This window comes from Myxocyprinus asiaticus, chromosome 35 (assembly GCF_019703515.2).
Source record: "Myxocyprinus asiaticus isolate MX2 ecotype Aquarium Trade chromosome 35, UBuf_Myxa_2, whole genome shotgun sequence".
Taxonomy (NCBI): domain Eukaryota; kingdom Metazoa; phylum Chordata; class Actinopteri; order Cypriniformes; family Catostomidae; genus Myxocyprinus; species Myxocyprinus asiaticus.
In genome coordinates, this window is record NC_059378.1 from 20,462,010 (window position 1) to 20,483,125 (window position 21,116).

The following is a 21,116-nucleotide window of genomic DNA, read 5'->3' on the forward strand; positions in this document are numbered from 1 at the left end:
GTGTTTAATGCAGGAGAAATGGGCAGGAGTAAAGACCTGAGTGACTTTGACAAGGACCAAATTGTTATGGCCAGATGACTGGGTCAAAGCATCTCTGAAACAGCAAGGCTTGTGGGATGCTCCAGGTCAGCAATGATGAGTACCTACCGAGAGTGGTCCGAGGAGGGACAAACAACAAACCAGCAACAGGGTGTTGGGTGCCCAAGGCTCATCGATGCATGAGGGCAATGAAGGTTATCTCGTCTGGTCTGATCCGACAGAAGGTCTACTGTGGCACAAGTCACAAAAAAATGAATGATGGTTTATGGGAGGAATGTGTCACAACACACTGTGCATTTACCTTGCTGTGTATGGGGCTGTGTAGCTGCAGACTGGTCAGAGTGCCCATGATGACCCCTGTCCACCGTCGAAGGCATTTTCCATCACGTGGACAGCCTTGTGCGTGTGCACTGTTTACTTGGGGAAGTGATGGCACCAGGATGCACTGTGGGAAGATGACAAGCCGGTGGAGGGAGTGTGACGCTCTGACCAATGTTCTGCTGGTAATCCCTGGGTCTGGCCATTCATGTGGACATCAATTTGACACGTGCCACCTACCTATACATCGTTGCAGACCAGCTACACCCCTTCATGGCAACGGTATTCTCTGATGGCAGTGGCCTCTTTCAGCAGAATAATGCGCCCTGCCATACTAAACACATTGTTCAGGAATGGTTTAAAGAACATGATGTAGAGTTCAAGTTGTTGCCCTGGTCTCCAAATTCCCCAGATCTCAATCCAATTGAGCATCTGTGGAATGTACTGGACTAACAATTCCTATCCACGGTGGATCCACCTCGCAACTTACAGGACTTTTAGGATCTGCTGCTAATGTCTTGGTGCCAGATACCACAAGACACCTTCAAGGGTCTTGTAGAGTCCATGTCTCGGTGGGTCAGCGCTGTTTTTGCAGCACATGGAAGACCAACAGCATGGTCTTCCACGTTGCATGGTCTTCCATAGGCAGGTGGTCATAATGTTTTGGCTCATATCAACATTGTATCAGCCTATCGGCCACCCTGCTCTCTGGATATCAGCATCGGCCATTAGTGGTCGATCCCTAATCTTAACATTGTGACAGATGGGTCCACAGGCCACTGTCACTTTATCTTATCCTATATTTAAGTGATTCATTTGTTGCCAAAAACAACAACAATCAATAATGTAAAAGCTGCATTTCTGAGACCTGCAGACAGTATGGGTTTGCTTTAAACAGCAGCATGTCTTCATGTGCAGAGTTTCGGAATGCAAAAGAACTGCAGCGGGAATAATGTGACAAGCAAAACCAGTTGTTTGGGTTTGGAGCCTAGAATTTATTATGTATGGTTGTTTCCAATACGGTAATTTTACTCTGCAATGCAGAGAAATGGATTATGACACAATGAAACAAAGTTTGAAGGTTGGTTTTTACTTTAAAGGTGACATCTTGCTGCAGTGGTCATGTCAATGACCTATGGACAATCAATCATTGGACACACTATAACTACATTTTTATATTTTCTAAAGAAAATTTTATTGGTGCTTGCCTGTGTAAAACTTTATGTTAAACCATGATGTTGAGGTATTGCTGGTGGTTGCCAGGGCACTGCTATGTTCACTAAGGTGTTCTGGGTGGTTTTTAGTGCATTGCTATGCAGTTGCTAGAGTGTTCTGGGTGGTTACTATGGGGTGTTGCAAAGGTGCTCTAGGTGGTTGCTTTTTGGCCCAAGTCAAAAGAGCCCAACCCCAAGTTTCAATACAATATTCTGGTCCCTTGACATGGCTTAGGATTTTTTTCACTTGTTTCAGGGTTGTACTCTTACTTTTTTAGGTGTTAGCACTGGTGCTAGTGAACTAAAAAATTAACTAGCACAAATTAAAATGTATTAGCGCACAAAACAGTATGGTCGAAATTGCCTTATTGTTATTTTTAAATGATTTATTAACAATATTACTAACTACTACTACTAACCCATAGAAAACTGAAAAACCCACATCCATCGACTACTAATCTGAAAAGCTTATTAGGAGGAATACATCCCACTATGGTGTTTCTTTGAATCTCAGAAACATACTGAAGCCAGTGTCTAAAGCACCACTGTTCAAGCTCGTTCTCTGGAAATCGAGCAACTATATTCTCACAGAGGGCAAACAAAGTAATATCTTGCATTTTATTTGATCACATCAGTTCTGTTGCTCTCTTTTTTGAGTGCTGGTTGTAATACTGTTGACTCTTGAGCGTGGCCAGTCTATTAGTGCGAAACAAAGAAAAAACATTACTGCAATCCTGAATATGATCCACACAGCAACCACCAAAGTTAGAGCATTCAGATTTGGCAGTAGCTAAGCAGACATCAGATTCATTATACAGACGGAAATTATACTTATCGGCCACTTGCGAATGGGTTAAAAAATGTTGTTACATATTAGCATACATTTTTAAATCGCAAATGTGAGCAAAACTGTCGCAATATACAGTCCTGTGTTTTATTGTCTGCTGGGCAAAAATAAATATGTATGATGGTTTAAAGTAAAAGCACACCTCTACTCAGCCATTTGCAAAAAGTCACGCAATTTGAGGTATCATTTATGTTTGTTGCACACACAATGCTGGACGAGTTACAGTACGTACCAAAGGTTAATGCTTAGGGTTAGGAATTGTTCAAATACCTAACCCTATCAATAGTAAAATTGATGCTTGCCTTCGCACTAATTATGAAGCTTTAAACAAAGAAGAGAAGTCGAGATAATTGTTGTCAACAAATACATTTTTACTTTATTATTCACAAAGGATCTGTGATGTCATGCAGTTTGGAGGCACTCACATTGAACAAATGGCCCCAAATGCAGGATGAACAGATCTGGGCAGCAAGTAAAGGATGTAAACATGTTTTCACAAAGTGCTCAAGAGGGCCACAGAATCCAGTGACCCAGAACTGAATTTGTCAGAAGCCAAAATTAAATAGACCAATAGCAATGATCACGTAAGATACAACCATGATAAAGGGCAATAGGTAAAAAATAAATAAAAATGCAAACAAAACATAGCAAAAAATAGAAAGCACATATCCAAATTCTGCCTGTCCACAAACAGGCTAGTCAACAATGACTTCTTCCAAAGGATCTTCTAGGACAGATAACCAATCAAAACTGGCAATTCTTTGCACTTTTTTCATCCATTTGTGGGAAATAAGCAGCTAAAAATAGACCGGCATGGTGACCTCTACTTCTAGGCCATTGTTAATGACAACAATCCATGCACAAAACCATAAGAGCATATGCACTCTCTACACTAGATTTTAATTCCCCAACAGCTTTAATGCTGCTTACAATACATGCTCACGCATATTCCAGGAATATCTTGGATTCTTGAAAAGACAATTCTTGTAAACAGACACTGTATTAAAATAATTTATGGCAACAGCAAAAAATGTTGAGGATTAACATTTCTGATAAAACCCTTAAAGGAGTATTCCAGGGTAAAATACAAGTTACAGCCTACTGACAGCACCTGTAGCACAAAAACAACTTCAATTTATACATAACTATGGAATTCTATAGGGCAAGCATATGGATGGATGCTCTGGCAAATAGGTAGTCCCACCCAAAACTCTCACCACTGGTTGAGGCAATATTGCTTTGTTAGGCAAATGAAATAAACAAATTGCCATTCCATTTGGTACCATTATAGTGTAGAAATTGCGCACTGCTCCCTTAAGGCATTGCATGTGTATGCAGTAATTTTTCCAGGACGAATACAAAATGTATCATCAATATGAAATTTTAAACTCAGTTATGACTTCAACTCTGAATGCAACCTTCATTGTTCCTACCCCAAGACAGCAAAATTGAATTAGATTATACTGCTATAATAAAATCCAAGGCCTGGTCATCATGGACCACACTGTGAAATGAAGTCTTCCTGTTCGTAAGAAAAACTATCTCTGTATTCAAGATATTTTAGATTTGAAGTAACATCCCAGGTATGAGCCAACAATTTTCTCGTACTGAATTCAATGAGGTCACCAAAAAAATGTATAAATCACTCAAACTATAATCAGCAATCTAAGCAACTAAGCCTGACTTGTTGTCCAAAACCTTAAATGCTCTACAATGAGCCCTTTATAACAGAGATAGGGTATACAACAAAGATTATCTAGGTTCTTTCACAGATATCATCGTTATGAGTCATTAGACTCATATGATGCACGCCTAAGGGAACATGCCTTCAACATTATGTAGGACCGGATAAGGAGTCTCCTACCTGAGCTTTAACAATGTACACCTTCATTGTGTCTACAGATTCAGAGGATATAGGAGATTGCTTCACATTGGCAGAGTTCATCTTGATAATCTAACTCATTGACTTCATGATCTCACCATTCTGGTTTCTGTTATTTCTTCAAGAGGCAGCACACCAGTTATGCTTTTGCTTTTATCTTTGTGTAATATTGGAAACGACAGTGAATGACATAATTTCGAGCATCAAGTGTTCAAAACGTCAAAACGTTAACTTAGTTAGGTCCATAATAATAACTTATGGCTGACTGAGATGCATCCACTGTAAAGGAAACTAGAGGCGGACTGGTAGTGGATTTTGTCGATACCAATAACTAAGGTGGTGGAAGAGGCTGATAACTGATTATTCGGCTGATAGTTTTTAAAATTGAATTACAGAATGTTAAACATTTTCTTAGTCTTTCCTTACTATAACAGGCAAACACATAGAGGTTACAAGAGTCCAAAATGAATAAAATATCAGATCCAGTTAATGGTGCAATCAAAATCCCAGAAATAAAAATAAAATATAAATAAAAAAATATGAAAATGAAAAAGTGGTGCATAATGCATAAGGTACATAAGACAGACATTACTGATGAAAATTTTAATTCTTTAGTAATGATTCAACTAAAACATTAGTAACCACTTTTAAACTTTCAAATACACACTGCACTTCCAGTGTCAAAATAAAAGCTCCAGGTGAATGTAAATAGGACAGAAAATATGTTACTTGTCTATAAAACAATTCTAATCCTTAAAATAATAACGATAATTCAGTATTATATTATAATAATAAACTTGACTGGGTCCCACAGTAATTTATTATTACGCAATAGTCAACTGGATTACAAAAACAAGTGACATTTTATTTGTAATAATAAATAAATATTTCGAACACCTTGTTCATTCAAAAAAACAAAAACAAAAACAAAAATGCAGCTTTAGTAAAAATATATGAAGTTAAATAATGTTTTCTTAAGCTACTATGTATCATTGTATATCAAATATAAATATAATAGGGCTGCACGATTTGGACAAAAAGTCATATTATGATTTATTCTGAAAAATATTGCAATTGCAATTTGAACTACGATTATGACAGACAAAAAAAAAAAAAAAGTAATGTTTTTCACATGTTCAACTGCCAAAAGGCTACTAGGGGTGTTCACACTTGAGTCCTCTTAAATAGAACCAAACTGAGACCTTTTTTCAAGTCTCCAACAAACAAATAAATATATAAACAGTGAAACAAAGAAATAACATTGTCTTCTTCATATTCAAATTGTACCTGTTTTTGTCTATATTGTGATAGGGTCTCAGCCCACTAATCATCATTGTTTTTGAAACACAGTTAACTTGAATATGAGGGATGCTCCAATCAGGATTTTAACATCCGATACCAATCACCAATTTTCTTTTCATCTAACCGAACAATGCTGGTCATTTAACTTTTTATCATCAGCTCTGTCAAAACTGGTTACATGTAAGCTTTCTGCTCAGTGTCACTGTTAAATAAATTTCCCTGTTGGTAATACCATAGTTTTGCCTAGTTTTTGCTGTCAAAAATACTGTTGGTTGATTGAATAATTAAATAAACAAAATATGTGTCTCCAGCCAGGTCTCCTAAGCAACCAAATTGGCCCAGTTGCTAGAGAGGGTAGAGTTACATGGGGTAACCTCCTCGTGGTCGCTATAATGTGGTTCTCGCTCTCAATGGGGCGCGTGAGGAGTTGTACATGGATGCCGCAGAGAGTAGCGTGAAGCCTCCACACGTGCTATGTCTCCGCGGCAACACGCTCAACGAGCCACGTGATAAGATGCGCGGATTGATGGACTCAGACACGGAGGCAACTGAGATTCCTCCTCCGCCACCCGGATTGAGGCGAGTCACTACGCCACCACGAGGGCTTAGAGTGCATTGGGAATTGGGCATTTCAAATTGGGGAGAAAAGGGGAGGGGAAAAAAATTTGAATAAACAAAATATTCCATTTTACTCTTTACTCTAGGCCTTAAAAACAAGTAGGCTTCCACAAACTATTCTTTACTGTATTTAAGATAGTCCTAAAGAATGAGGCTTAATGTCAAACTGAAGTTGAACTGATATCCCATTGGTGTAATAAAACTTAAAGTGAAAGTTTTGGTTAGTTTGTCACAATTTCATTTAATTATTTGATTTCATTATTTTATTATATTTAATTTAGTAATGCATTATGTTTTAGTATCTAAATATTTGATATAGATTTATTATATGTACGTTCCTTCCTTTTCATTTTGTTGGATGTTGGTAATATTAGTTCTGCTTTCCCTTGTTGCCGCTGGGAGTGTAACTTAATAAATTTAATTAAGATGTTTGAATTATACCCCATCTTGCATTCTGCGTTATTATTATGATACCTGTGCCTGGCGGAGACAGAGATGCTGCTACCACAGATAAAAATAACCACTTCACACAGGACGCACGTGAGTGTAAATAATGCGCTTAGCACACATAAGCGAACGGAACCGAACTCTGAGCACTTCTGTTACTCTAAATATTAGATGGAGTTGTGGAGCACAGAATCACTCTGAAAACACCGCAATAATGCTCGAACTTAATATAGACTGGACAGAGCACCGGAAACAAACTTTGAAGGGAGCAGACTTTTTATTTATTTAATTACATTTTTATTTTGATTAATTGTGTAGCCCTAAAATATAAACAGAAAAGTGCATATCAATGAAAATGATTAAATCTCAAATAAAATCCTTGTGTTTATTAAAAGAAAAACTGTGGGAAACATGCCTTAATTATTTCTAATTAGATTTGTATTCAGTGACTTTAAAATATTGAGTCTACGTGGCTACAATGGCTGTTTGGATAAAACGATGGATCCTTTTTAAAAACAAGAAAACACTTTTTATCCATTTCAGAGCAAACACATAATTATTGAGATATACAGTATACCAAATATCATTAATAGGTTGAAAAATTTCAAGATATAATTTTTGTAGCCATATCGCCAATCCTTACCCAGGAGGAGTTTCAAAAAAAGGAAATTTAATATGGTAACCATTCAAACCGCCATTAACCAAGGAATCAGAGGAAAAAAAGCAACTATTATTCCATTACAAAGCTTAAACAAATTACATAAATGCTGTCAGCCTAGACTGCATGATGAAATAAAATTTTCTCTTGCTAACTACCACAAAATATTTTCACACCACAAGAACTGAGTGACATCTCAATTTATTGTGCTGCTTTATTGTTCTTCAGTGGCACTGCCATGATTTTGACATGAAAGAGAGCATCCTGGTATTCTCAGCATGTGCTTGAAGCCATGGTGGAGCACTCTTCCCAAGAAAAGTAGTTCCTTGAGTTGTAGATCCTCTGCACTCTTATTAAACCTTTTCCTCGTGGGTTTGATTTATGATGAACACTTTAGTGCTGACTGACTCTTTAAACCCATATGTTGGCTTGTCAAATAAATCTAAGAGTAAACACTTTGTAAATCCTACACACACACACACACACACACACACACACACACACACACATATATATATATATATATATATATATATATATATATATATATATATATACATACATATATATATATATATATATATATATATATATATATATATATATATACAGTGCATTCAGAAAGTATTCAGAGCCCTTCATTTTTTCACATTTTTTTTATGTTGCAGCCTTAAAAAATAAATAAAAAAATCACATCAGTCTAAACTCCATACCCCATAATGACACAGCAAAAACCAGATTTTTGATAACTTTGCAAATTTATATTAAAAATAAATAAATAAATAAATAAATAAATAAAAAAATGAAATATCACATTGACATAAGCATTCAGACCCTTTGCTATGACACTTGAAATTTAGCTCAGGTGAATCCCATTTCTCTGGATCATCTTTGACAAGTTTCTACACTTCAGTTGGAGTCCACCTGTGGAACATTCAATTGAATGGACATGATTTGGAAAGGCACACACCTGCCTATATAAGGTCTCACAGCTGAAAATGCACATCAGAGACAGGATTGTGTCGAAGCACAGATCTGGGGAAGGCTACAAAATAATTTCGGCTGCATTGAAGGTTCTCAAGAGCACAGTGTCCTCCATAATTCTTAAATGGAAGAAGTTTGAAACAACCAGGACTCTTCCTAGAGCTGGCCGCCTGGCCAAACTGAGCAATCAGGGGAAAAGGGCCTTGGTAAGAGAGGTGACCAAGAACCCGATGGTTACTTTGGTTGAGCTCCAGAGATCATGTGTGGAGATGGGAGAAACTTGCAGAAGGACAACCATCACTGCAACACTCCACCGATCTGGGCTTTATGGCAGAGTGGCCAGACGGAAGCCTCTCTTCAGTGCAAGACACATGAAAGCCTGCTTGGAATTTGCAAAAAAGCACCTAAAGGACTCTCAGACTTTGATGAAACAAAGATTGAAGCATGGTGGTGGTAGCATCATGCTGTTGGGGTGTTTTTCAGTGGCAGGGACTGGGGGACTGGTCAAGGTTGAAGGAAAGTTTAACGCAGCAAAATACAGAGCTATCCTTAATAAAAAACCTGGTCCAGAGCGCTCAGGACCTCAGACTGGGCCGAAGGTTCACCTTCCAACAGGACAATGACTCTAAGCACACAGCCAAGACAACACAAGAGTGGCTTAGGGAAAACTCTGTGAATGTCCTTAAGTGACCCAGCCAGAGGCCGGATTTGAACCCAATCGAACATCTCTGGAGAGACGTGAAAATGGCTGTCCACCGACGGTCCCCATCCAACCTGACAGAGCTTGAGAGGATCTGCAGAGAAGAATGGCAGAAAATCCCCAAATCCAGGTGTGCAAAGCTTGTCATATAATACCCAAAAAGACCTGAGGCTGTAATCACTGCCAAAGGTGCTTCAACTAAGTACAGAGCTATGGGTCTGAATACTTATGTCAATATGTCATATTTCAGTTTTATCTTTTTAATAAATTTGCAACATTATCAAAAATATGGTTTTTGCTTTGTCATTATGGGGTATGGAGAGTAGATTATTAATTTTTTTTAAAGCATTTTAGCATAAGTCTGCAATATAACAAAATGTGAAAAAAACGAAGGGGTCTGAATACTTTCTGAATGCACTGTGTGTGTGTGTATATACATATATATACACACACCTTTGCCCATTCATGAGCGTGAACGAGAGCAGCAGTTACATTGCCCCCGCTCGTGAGATGGAGCGTTCAAGCAAGAAACTGAATCACCAGCGATATTAATATTAGAGAACACAATACAGCTGCACATAAACCAGAACTTACAAAACATGTCAGAAAAGTTTTAAGTCCACGAGAAGATGCATTTCTATGCCCAGACTTATTTTAAGACATGAGTAAAAAGACTGAGAAAATTATGACACAATTATCAATTCAGGGTGAACTATTCCTTTAACTATTCCTCCGTTTTAAACTCGTATGACTTTCTTTCTTTTGTGGAACACAAATGAAGATATTTTCCAGGATATATGATGTGTTTATGTTCTGCAGAAGAAAGAAATTCAGAGTTTGAAATGGCATAAGGTGAGAAATAATGAGAGAATTATCATAACTATTCCTTTAATGTTACAAATTAGTTTGTTTGATTTGTGAGCTAGAAATAGTGCAGAACCTTAAACATTTCTTATAAATTTTACTTCATAACATATACACTATATTGCCAAAAGTATTCGCTCACCCATCCAAATAATTGAATTCAGGTGTTCCAATCACTTCCATGGCCACAGGTGTATAAAATGAAGCACCTAGGCATGCAGACTGCTTCTACAAACATTTGTGAAAGAATGGGCCGCTCTCAGGAGCTCAGTGAATTCCAGCATGGTACTGTGATAGGATGCCACCTGTGCAACAAGTCCAGTCGTGAAATTTCCTCGCTACTAAATATTCCACAGTCAACTGTCAGTGGTATTATAACAAAGTGGAAGCGATTGGGAATGACAGCAACTCAGCCACGAAGTGGTAGGCCACGTAAAATGACAGAGCGGGGTCAGCGGATGCTGAGGCGCATAGTGCGCAGAGGTCGCCAACTTTCTGCAGAGTCAATTGCTACAGACCTCCAAAGTTCATGTGGCCTTCAGATTAGCTCAAGAACAGTGCGTAGAGAGCTTCATGGAATGGGTTTCCATGGCCGAGCAGCTGAATCCAAGCCATATATCACCAAGTGCAATGCAAAGCGTCGGATACAGTGGTGTAAAGCACGCCGCCACTGGACTCTAGAGCAGTGGAGACGCGTTCTCTGGAGTGACGAATCACGCTTCTCCATCTGGCAATCTGATGGATGAGTCTGGGTTTGGCGTTTGCCAGGAGAACGGTACTTGTCTGACTGCATTGTGCCAACTGTGAAGTTTGGTGGAGGGGGGATTATGGTGTGGGGTTGTTTTTCAGGAGCTGGGCTTGGCCCCTTAGTTCCAGTGAAAGGAACTCTGAATGCTTCAGCATACCAAGAGATTTTGGACAATTCCATGCTCCCAACTTTGTGGGAACAGTCTGGGGATGGCCCCTTCCTGTTCCAACATGACTGCACACCAGTGCACAAAGCAAGGTCCATAAAGACATGGATGAGCGAGTTTGGTGTGGAAGAACTTGACTGGCCTGCACAGAGTCCTGACCTCAACCCGATAGAGCACCTTTGGGATGAATTAGAGTGAAGACTGCGAGCCAGGCCTTCTCGTCCAACATCAGTGTCTGACCTCACAAATGCGCTGCTGGAAGAATGGTCAAAAATCCCCATAAACACACTCCTAAACCTTGTGGAAAGCCTTCCCAGAAGAGTTGAAGCTGTTATAGCTGCAAAGGGTGGGCCGACGTCATATTAAGAATGGGATGTCACTTAAATTCATATGTGTCTAAAGGCAGATGAGTGAATACTTTTGGCAATATAGTGTACATGTATGTGTATATATATATAATATTATATATATATATATATATATATATATATATATATATATATATATATATATATATATAATTTTATTTTTTTCAAAATACTAAAGAATTCAATAAATGTAAAAGGTTTAAATAAGATTTTCCCAGATAATTCCAGATTTTCAATTTGGTCTCTGACTTTTAGACCCAACTATACAGTATGCAATATTTAGTTAGTAGCAAAAGAAAAATCAGGACATGTCTGACACAATTAGCCACAGTGTTTGTTTGTGTGCTATTACTATCAATTCTAGAACTTAATTCCCTCTAAAGCTCTTTTATATGCAGACAGAAATGAGATTCAGGCTTTAATCCAGGTCAAGCGAATGACCCAATGCAAACATACCTATTCCAAAAACCTGTTCCATAGGATAAATCCTATAGGATTACTGGTTCCCCAACAGAATTTCTTTGTGTAGAGCTTGTGATCAAATATTTTGGCCTGGAATGCAATCATAATTCAATCCACTAAGTACTATACATTAGAAAATAAGATTTATGTATTAAATTAACAGCGATATATTTTGCCTTGATCTTTCAAATGAAATAGTCTTATGGGATTTAATACATTAAATCAAGAGATATAATGCGCAAATCACTTAGGTCACAGGGATATATCAAGTGGATTTTAATTCATCTTCGGTGAATTATGACTCTGTTCCACAGCGTTTGATTTGGCAAAGGTAGGTCACTTCTTCTTTAGCTACCTAGGACAGATGAAGCACAGAAAGAGGTAGGCATCTACCTCCTATCCATAAAGCCTGTTGCCATGGCGGCAAGTCCTGACAGATCCACTGCAAATGATATCAGCTCACATTGCCTTATGTTTATTAGGAAACAGAGAAGATATTCATTTTTCAAAAAAAGTGATGTTGAAGAGAACGGATTAAATCCTGTTGACATTTTTGATAGAATTAAGTTGTGTGTTACCAAAACAGGTTGTTATCAGCATTGACTACAGATGAAATAGATCAAATATCGATATATCGATTATTGATCGGCACTTTTTTATTTATATATTTTTGAGGCATCGATATATTAAAATTCGTCAACATTTATATTAGAAGCCTAATTTGTGTGCTTTCCAATTCACTCAGTTAGCCTTTTGTTTAGCAGTCTGGTGTAATAGCGTTTGAAATAACATTTACTGTAGTGGGTGGCAAGGCACAGTTATCAGAACACAGAGAGCTGATGTGGCGCAGCAGATGGCAGTCCACAGTTATTAAGGTTTTTGTACTTCAGGAATGAACAAAGTGACGTTGATGAGTTTGCAGGTTAGTGTATGAAACTGGTATAACCAATTAGAAATGGCGACATTTATTATGCAATTTCTCTGACTGTAGCCTTGAGTAGGTCTTTTATTCAAGCTGACAAACCACAAAACTACATAATTGTAACTGAAAATACATTGTGAAGGCTATATGAAAACTACATATACACAATATATCACCCAGTGATGGCTAGAGTAAATAATTTTGTCCTCAAAATTTAATGGAAAAATGCAAGTTGTGCTCCGTGGCACTGCAGAATTTTGACGCTGAGTGTTGCTGGTGTGTGAGTACCTTTGTAGAAAATATTTGTTTCGAATTTTAGAATGCGCCATGTCGTCTGCCAGACACATGCGGTGTGCGACCCCCTTTAATTTACCCTACCGCTCACACTTTACCGAAGTTGTGTTTTGAAATATGTCAGAAAATACAAAGACTATTGTGCAACATACCGATAATCATCAGGAAAATCTTCGGATTATTGATGCGTGAAAGAGGCATCGATGCCAAGCCAAGCACTGACCGGTAACCATGCCCGAACAGAAATGTTAGCACCCCATTCTGACGGTTTCAAAATCTACCAACAGAATGTTGATGAATAGTGCACAATTGTTTTCGTAAATATTGCATAAAATAACTGTTCATGTTAATTTAGCAAATGTGTGTATATCCTGTTTGTTAAAATTAAATCGTTATCATTTATATACCTTCTGTACACACAAAAAACATTTTAAAATATGTATTGATTGACCATTGAATTTGACAAACGAGATATAGATTTTTATATTGTTCCAATAAACAATAAACGTGTTGTTATAATTTAAGTAAAGCAATTTCCTATACATCTACTTAGGAAAAGATCGCAAAGACCAGGCAGTATGTTAAAGGATGGATTCAACATTATGGCAACACTCATACCATGTTCTCAGGTTCTGTTCCTTGTCATCTTGAACCATACATTCTTCTCATGCATTCCAGAGAGCCGATTTAGGAAGCCCATCCATTAGAAACACATGCTGTGTTCTAGGGTCATGACCCCATTTCTGTCGCTTTCCTTCACTGTGGGAAGCCAGGAGAAAAGTGGTAGTTTCCTGTAACTATGTAACTACACAAAAAATACAGTTGTGCCATTCAGTAAAAGCATAATGAATGAAAATGCCATCACTTGGTGCTTGTTTTGACACAAAGTATTGTTGCTGAATGGTTCAACAGGATGTATTTAGTTTGTCAAACCAGACTGCCACAGTTTACTTAATCCTCCACTTTGACTCCTTCCGACCAGGGTTGGGGAGTAACGAAATACATGTAATGGGAATACGTATTTAAAATACAAAATATAAGTAACTGTATTCCACTACAGTTACAATTTAAATAATTGGTATTTAGAATACAGTTACATTCAAAAAGAATTTTGATTACTGAAGAGATTACTTTGCATTTTATGTCATTTGTTTCATTTAATATTTAGTCCTTTCAGATGGAAAACATTTATGCATATAAATGATGTGATCCAAAGTGCATTTGAACAGCGGTGAAACTTTCTTATGATGTGTTACATTCATACGAGCAGACAGAGAAGTAAGTTTGAAGTAAGTTTGGAGCACAAGAAATAGAAATAAACTTTGAGTAAATTGTCAGCTTTACGCTAAGTTAAAATGCTATTTCTAGCCATTTTATATTCACGTTCCAAGGCACGATCATATTTTTTTTTATCAAGAAAATTCACATTAGATCATAATTTCTTTTTTTCTAGTAAGACCTTTGATTTTAGGGCAAAAATCTTATTCTTGATAATAATTTTTGTATTGTTTTCCTGTAAAAATATCTAAAAATCCTTAAAACAAGATAAATTTGATTTATCTTGTTTTAGAAACAACACTGGACAAGATATTTAAGTTTTTTATATATTTTTAACATGTGTATTTTGTCTTACTGTACTGGCAGAGTTTTTTTTATAGTCAAAACAAGTGAAAAAATCTACCAGTGCTGAAGAAGTAATCCAAAGTATTTAGAATACGTTACTGACCTTGAGTAATCTAATGAAATACGTTACAAATTGCATTTTACAGCATGTATTCTTTAATCTGTAGTGGAATACATTTCAAAAGTAACCCTCCCAACTCTGCTTCCGACAAACTCGATTTTGCTGTTTGACAGCTCCATCAATATCCACAGAGGAAGTACTGAGGTTTAATGAACACCTACTGCAGATATCACTGTGAAACCATGACTATTGTGGGCTGATATGTAAAGGTGCACACTTCTGTGAAAAGGAGTTAATGGCTTTGTATACAAAGCACCACGCCAGTTCTACTGCATTGTCAAAGAAAAGGCCGCTGATGGTCATGACTGAATGATGGGTATTGTGACGTGTGTGAGTGTACATATGACTTTGACATTTGTGAAAAGACTGTGGAGTGAAACTGTTTGCGACATGATATCTCACATTTACTGACATAGCTTATTTGAAACACACACACAAAAGCAGACCCCATAAAGGAGGGCCATCCACTCTCCAATGGGCCCAACAGTGAAATCTTAGGGCAGAAATACACTAAAACACAGATGTGAGTACTTGGTAAATGCATCGCAACACAAGTGTGCAGTCCCTTTATTTAAGCAATATCATGTTTGCAATAATGCTGTTGTACTGAATATTAGCATGGCTGTGATTTGGCAACAGGTTATTTCAGCCATGCTGGTTTTAACAGCACAAATGTGTTGAGTGAAATTGCATTCACTGTTGTTTTGGTTTAGTAAATAAGCAGTTGATATTGAGTAACCTAAATTTTTAAGACACAATATGGCCTGCTATTTTGTTCATTTTTGCTCTAGCAGCGAAAATAGTTCCTAAATGTCTAATGCCATTAAACCAGGTTATTCAGGTAGCTAGCTATAAACATCTACAGTTCAAATCTGACAGTAACTCTGATTTCCTATGCCAATTTCAAACTGTAGCTCCATCATGACAACAGTTAACCTGAAAGTGTCAAGAAAACTGACCATAGAAACAAACAATTTATTCTAATTCCTGCAATAGCGCCCCTTGCGCCGAGAATGAATTGCGTTGTGCTACATTTCAAAGTGCGACATGTGAAATTGAGCTTGCACAGTTAAAAGTGTCTGTGTTTACATACTTGCAAAGATGAATGTGAATTTGTATATAAGAAAAAATTTGTTTAGCCCTGCAAGATTTAATAGCAAGACACTGTTCCACCTAGATGGATTAAAATTTTATTCAGGCCTATATAATAACTTCCTTAGTGTGCGGTATGTATTACAGCCACACCTGATTTTCCCTAAATAATCCACTCTGACGTGTTCTGATCCTGTTGCAACTTGCAGGTTGAAGCATGTAAAAACTGACTTGACTTCACATCCACCTTTCCTGCAGTTGACAACCTGCTTTAATGAATGGGAAGATCATCCTGATTCTTACCTCCTACACTCTGTGTCCCAGTTTCGTTGTGTTACACAACAGCAGCTGGCTGTCCATCAACATGTGCACACACTGCGGTACCCATCAATTTCTGTTCATTGACTGACTAGGGTGACACAATGGAGGCCCATGTTTTGTGTGAAACTGAATATTCCTCAAGGAGCTCTGACTCTGTTTGTAGATGGTCCAGTTACTTTCTGGAAATCTTGTAAATCCAGAGACAACTAAACAGAGGTCCCTTTGAATGTCTTGTTTATGGGAAGTGTCTAATATTTAATCCAGAAAGTACAGTAACTTAAATAGCCAAACTGTAAGAGACAAAGCTGAAAATAAATCTTTAGAGAGAGGAAGTAAATACTATATTCAAATCACCATGGCATTCACAGGGTCACTGCGTCAAACGTAGAAATCATACATTAAGGTGCACCAAGTAATTACATGGTCTAGGCCAGGGTTCCCCAATTAGTTTTCACCAAGGGCCAAATTCTGTCAACAATACAAAGTCAAGGGCCACAGCCATCGATGTAATGACAATTTTTTTGTGCTGCTGCTATTATTATTATTATTGTTGTTGCTGTTTTTATTATTAAAAGAGTTACGCATAAATATTTTTTTATTCTTTTTCTCAGTATTAGCAGCCTGTTTTATTTGTTCAAACAATTATGACCATTTTGTTTGTATTCAGATACACAAAACTACACAACTTTGCCTGCTCAAAAAAACTAAAAACTTTAATGAACAATCTAGATCTCCATGTCCTCCATGCGAGTCAACTGTTCCTGCTCATCTCCAAACGGGATCTCCTGCACTTTCCCTTATTGCAGATTCAATTATTAGACCTATTAGCATTTATATTGTTACTGTTCTTAAGGATAATATAACAAAGCATTGCAATAATTTCAATAAAGAAAAGACTGTGAGCCAATGTTTTCTTATAAATTACTTTTAATACTAGGCTATGCATCATATTTTTTTCTGCACAATGTTATTCTTTATGTGCACTATTCCACTTGTATTTGTATCACAGTACCTTGTGTTATATTATCCAGGCATTAATCCAAACATTATAAAAAGAGCAGTTGGCTTCGGGAGTCCCTTTGGAATATACAATACTGTGCAAAAGTTTTAGGCACTTGTGAAAAATGTTGCATAGTGAGGATGTCTTCAAAAATAATGACATAAATAGTTTTCATTTATCACTTAATGTCTTACAAAGTCCAGTAAACATAAAAAAAGCTAAATCAATATTCGGTGTGACCACCTTTGCCTTTAAAACAGCACAAATTCTCCTAGGTACACCTGGACACAGTTTTTCTTGGTTGTTGGCAGATAGGATGTTCCAAGCTTCTTGGAGAATTTGCCACAGTTCTTCTATCTCTTTAGGCTGTCTCAATTGCTTCTGTCTCTTTTTTAACTGTGAAAAGTGAATTTCTACAATGGCATCTGTAACTAAAAACTATTGTGATTGAATGATGCTGCATCCATGCCACTAAGTGTCAGTGTAAACCCAAGACGACAAACAGAATAATTACTGAAAGCACCTTTTAGCAACCAATATGACTGCATTAGCCGCTCTGCTGCCCCCAGGAGTACTCATGTGGTTTATGTAACGTTACATCAGGTTGGCTGGTACGCAACCTAACAAGCTGACATCCTTTGAAAAATTTCAGAGTTTGAGGTAAGCATCTTAAAGGAGTATTCTGGATTCAATACAAATTAACCTCAACCAGCAGCATTTTTGGCATAATATAGATTACCACAAAAATGAACTGACTTGCCCCTCCTTTTCTTTAAAAAAGCAAAAACCTGGGTTACAGTGAGGCACCAACAATGGAAGTAAACATGCCAATCAGTAAAAGTTAAAATACTCACTGTTTTAAAAGTATAGCCACAAAATATAAATAGAATGTGTGTTAACATGATTTTAGTGTGATAAAACTACTTACTAACCTTTTCTGTAAAGTTAAGGCCAATTTTACAACTCCGTTGCTATGACGATGTAATGTCAACAAACCCTAAAACAACTGTGAAAATGACGATTTAAACACTTTTATGGCTCAAATAACACAAGTTTTAACAGAAGAATTAATGTAAGTGCTTTTATAAAATGATAAGCTTCAGATTTCTGCCTTTAAACCTTCCAAATATTGGCCCCATTGACTTCCATTGTAAGTGCCTCACTGTAACCTTGATTTTTTCTTTTCTTTTTTTTAAATTTTTATAAAAAAATAAAAATAAGGAGAGACGAGTCAAAATTATTTTTGTGGTAATCAACATTATGCCACAAATGCTGCCAATTGAGCTTAACTTGTATTGAACCCAGAATAAGTTTGTTTATAAACCCAAACTGCAAGATACAGATTGTCATGTGATCCTAACATGACTGGAGTCTTGCTTAAGTGATTGTACTTCATTTTAGACATATTTGTCAAAAGTACTATACATTTATTTAGGAGTAAAAACAAAATGTACGCTGAAAAATTATTTAGTGCACCTTTAACAAGGATCTTTTCTTTCCATTGATTATCTAAGATGTCACAATCTCAAAAGGTGGCATAATGTTCTAAAACCTAAAAAAAAACAAAGCAAAAAATAAGTATGCATGAATGGACTGTACATGACTGTAAAAAATAACTGGAGTCGGACACTTTTTGCTTAGCCGCTGGATTGTGTTAGCCCTAAAGTGTAACACAAAGCTGGGAATACTGGAGGTCTGCCCAGAATATCAACCCCCTTGAGGAGAATCCACATCTCCATGACCCTGCTGTCTCCCTTCCAAAAGTCCTTTCTGCCTCAGAGGCACAAAGTGGCTGGGAAGGACAGATTTCTGAGCATCACTCACAGTTTGCTGCATAAATGTCTTTGTTCATGATACATAATATCATTGCTGTAGAATGGACTTCATGTTGCCTTAGTGTCTGAGACAGAAGAAAATGACTTTACAAGCCAGGCCAGACAATAAAGTCTGTTCTGTTCTATAAGACCCTTGGTCCCTTGGTAATTAAAATAAACATTTACTAACAATATATGAGCCAATCAGTTTATTTAATTAACTAATTAATTATGATGACAACTATATGGTTGTACTCTGATTACATTTGACCCTATTTTCAAATATTGTTAACAGATTGTGTACATGTAAGCCTTGTCATCAATTAGTGATAATTAATGTAACTTTAGCATATGAATGTATACATGCTTCACAGAGCACATGCATCTATATGCTCAGTCATTCTGCATGGTCTGTGATCATGATACTTGGCTTGTAAATAACTGCAACGCCCCCCTTCATGAATTCATCTGAACATCATCAGTGCAAACGGTTTCAAATGATGGTGTTGCATTAGGATCGAGTGATAAAATCGTATGCATCTGTATATGATGTAGCACTGCAGTCAAAAACATCTATAACACAATAACACAATTCATTATACAACAAACCAGAGAAATTGTGCTATTTTCTTTTCAGCTAAAGATCCGTGTCCTTACAGAGCCCACATTCATTCAACTGGTCCCTCAAGAACACAGTGGAAGTCTTAGAACCCTATTGATCTGCCTATTATAATACATTATATATTATATTTTAATTAGGCACCAATTGTGGGCATCATATGTGAATCCCGAGTCAGCTGAAGAGCTGCACGCGCCTATGATGCTCAAAATGCTGTTTGCGGTCAGGCATCTTACTAGGTTTTGAGACACAGACAGTGTTTATGTTTTCGGACCATATTGTAATTAATTTACAGGACTGTTTTTTAATAAAGACTCGCAGTGTTTTTAAATGAAACCGCTTAACATAAACGCAGCATAACTTGAACTTAAAATCCCGTTGAATCTTTTTGTATTTTACGGTTAACCCTGAATTGACCATAAAACTGACTGTGACCAATCTTAAAACACAGCAGAGGAGACTCGTCAACAATGTAATTAACTGTATGTGAAATCATATGTGACGTTTCAAATAAGATCTGAACATTCACGTGCGAACAGGCGTCAGTAGTAAAACACGCGTATGTGTTCTTACCTGAATCGGGGGGAATCTTTAATACATTCCTCAAAATCCACCGTCATTTTCGCAGATATTCTGTCTTTCAGTTAAAAATGTAGTATACCATTGCCGGTGGCTGTCGTTTGACTAAATGTAGAACCGGTTAAACAGTGACACACTCAAAAAGATCCGTTTGAGCGCTGAGTGAGCTAAGGGACCGTCATCAAACATGTGGCTAAAAACTAAGGGAGCGTCTTTATAAAAGCAACCCACATTTTTTTATGTAGTTCAAATCCACAGTGTGTGTGTGTGTGTGTGTGGGCGGGTTTGGGTGGTTTACGAGGACTTTTTTTTAGGTTACAAACTGGTAATTACAAGGGTATTATGTTATAAATGTGGATTATGAGGATATGTCTAGTGTCCTGATAATTCAAATCGCTTAAAAAACATACTAAACAATGGTTTTTTAAAATTTTATTATTATTATTATTTATTTTATTTTTTTTATGTAAAATTGCAGAAATTATTTATTTATTTATTTATTTTTTTTTGTGAGGGTTAGGTTTAGGGTTAGGGGATAGAATCTATAGTTCGTACAGTATAAAAATCATTATGTCTATGGAGAGTCCTCATAAGGATAGCCGCACCAACATGTGTGTGTATGTGTGTAAAAGTTCTTTTTACCATGCCATTTAAGCTTCTTAAATCAACAAGAACTTCTCAAAATTCAAGAACTTAAAAGGAATCGTATTATTAATAATTCATAAATTATATATTTCATAAAATACACTAGAGGATATAGAATACACTTAATAGAAGACTGTCATGTAATTCTAATTCAAAAAATTTTGACCATGGACATATCACATTCCTAAAGAGTTGTCGTGCCCCTCCCCTCTGTCAGTCATTATTACGTCAATTCTACGTCAGGTTTTTTTTTTTTTTTTGACCGCTCCCGCGATTATGGAAGCGGGTTTTTTGAAAATTACTTGGCGCCCTCTAAAATCGCCTTTAATTTTCCTCCAGTTAAATATTAAAATGTGCCAAATCGAGTCAAGATATTGTACAAATGCATTTTCTCCATCAGATAACACATTAAAATACTATAAGAATCAGTGTGTTTTCAGTAACTTGAGAGTTTAATGTGTGTTTTAAA

At 36.9% G+C, this 21,116-nt stretch overlaps 1 protein-coding gene across 1 annotated transcript in view; it reads right to left on the bottom strand.

Moving 5' to 3' along the window:
• The window catches only part of LOC127426313 (arf-GAP with coiled-coil, ANK repeat and PH domain-containing protein 3-like), a 121,315-nt gene extending 101,142 nt beyond the window's left edge, over nucleotides 1-20,173 (bottom strand). Inside the window, exon 1 of the mRNA XM_051673052.1 lies at nucleotides 19,997-20,173. Within this exon, the coding sequence (XP_051529012.1) occupies nucleotides 19,997-20,043 (47 nt within the window). The 5' untranslated portion in view covers nucleotides 20,044-20,173. The remainder of the gene's footprint in view (nucleotides 1-19,996) is intronic.
• Between the last annotated feature and the right edge of the window lie 943 nt (nucleotides 20,174-21,116).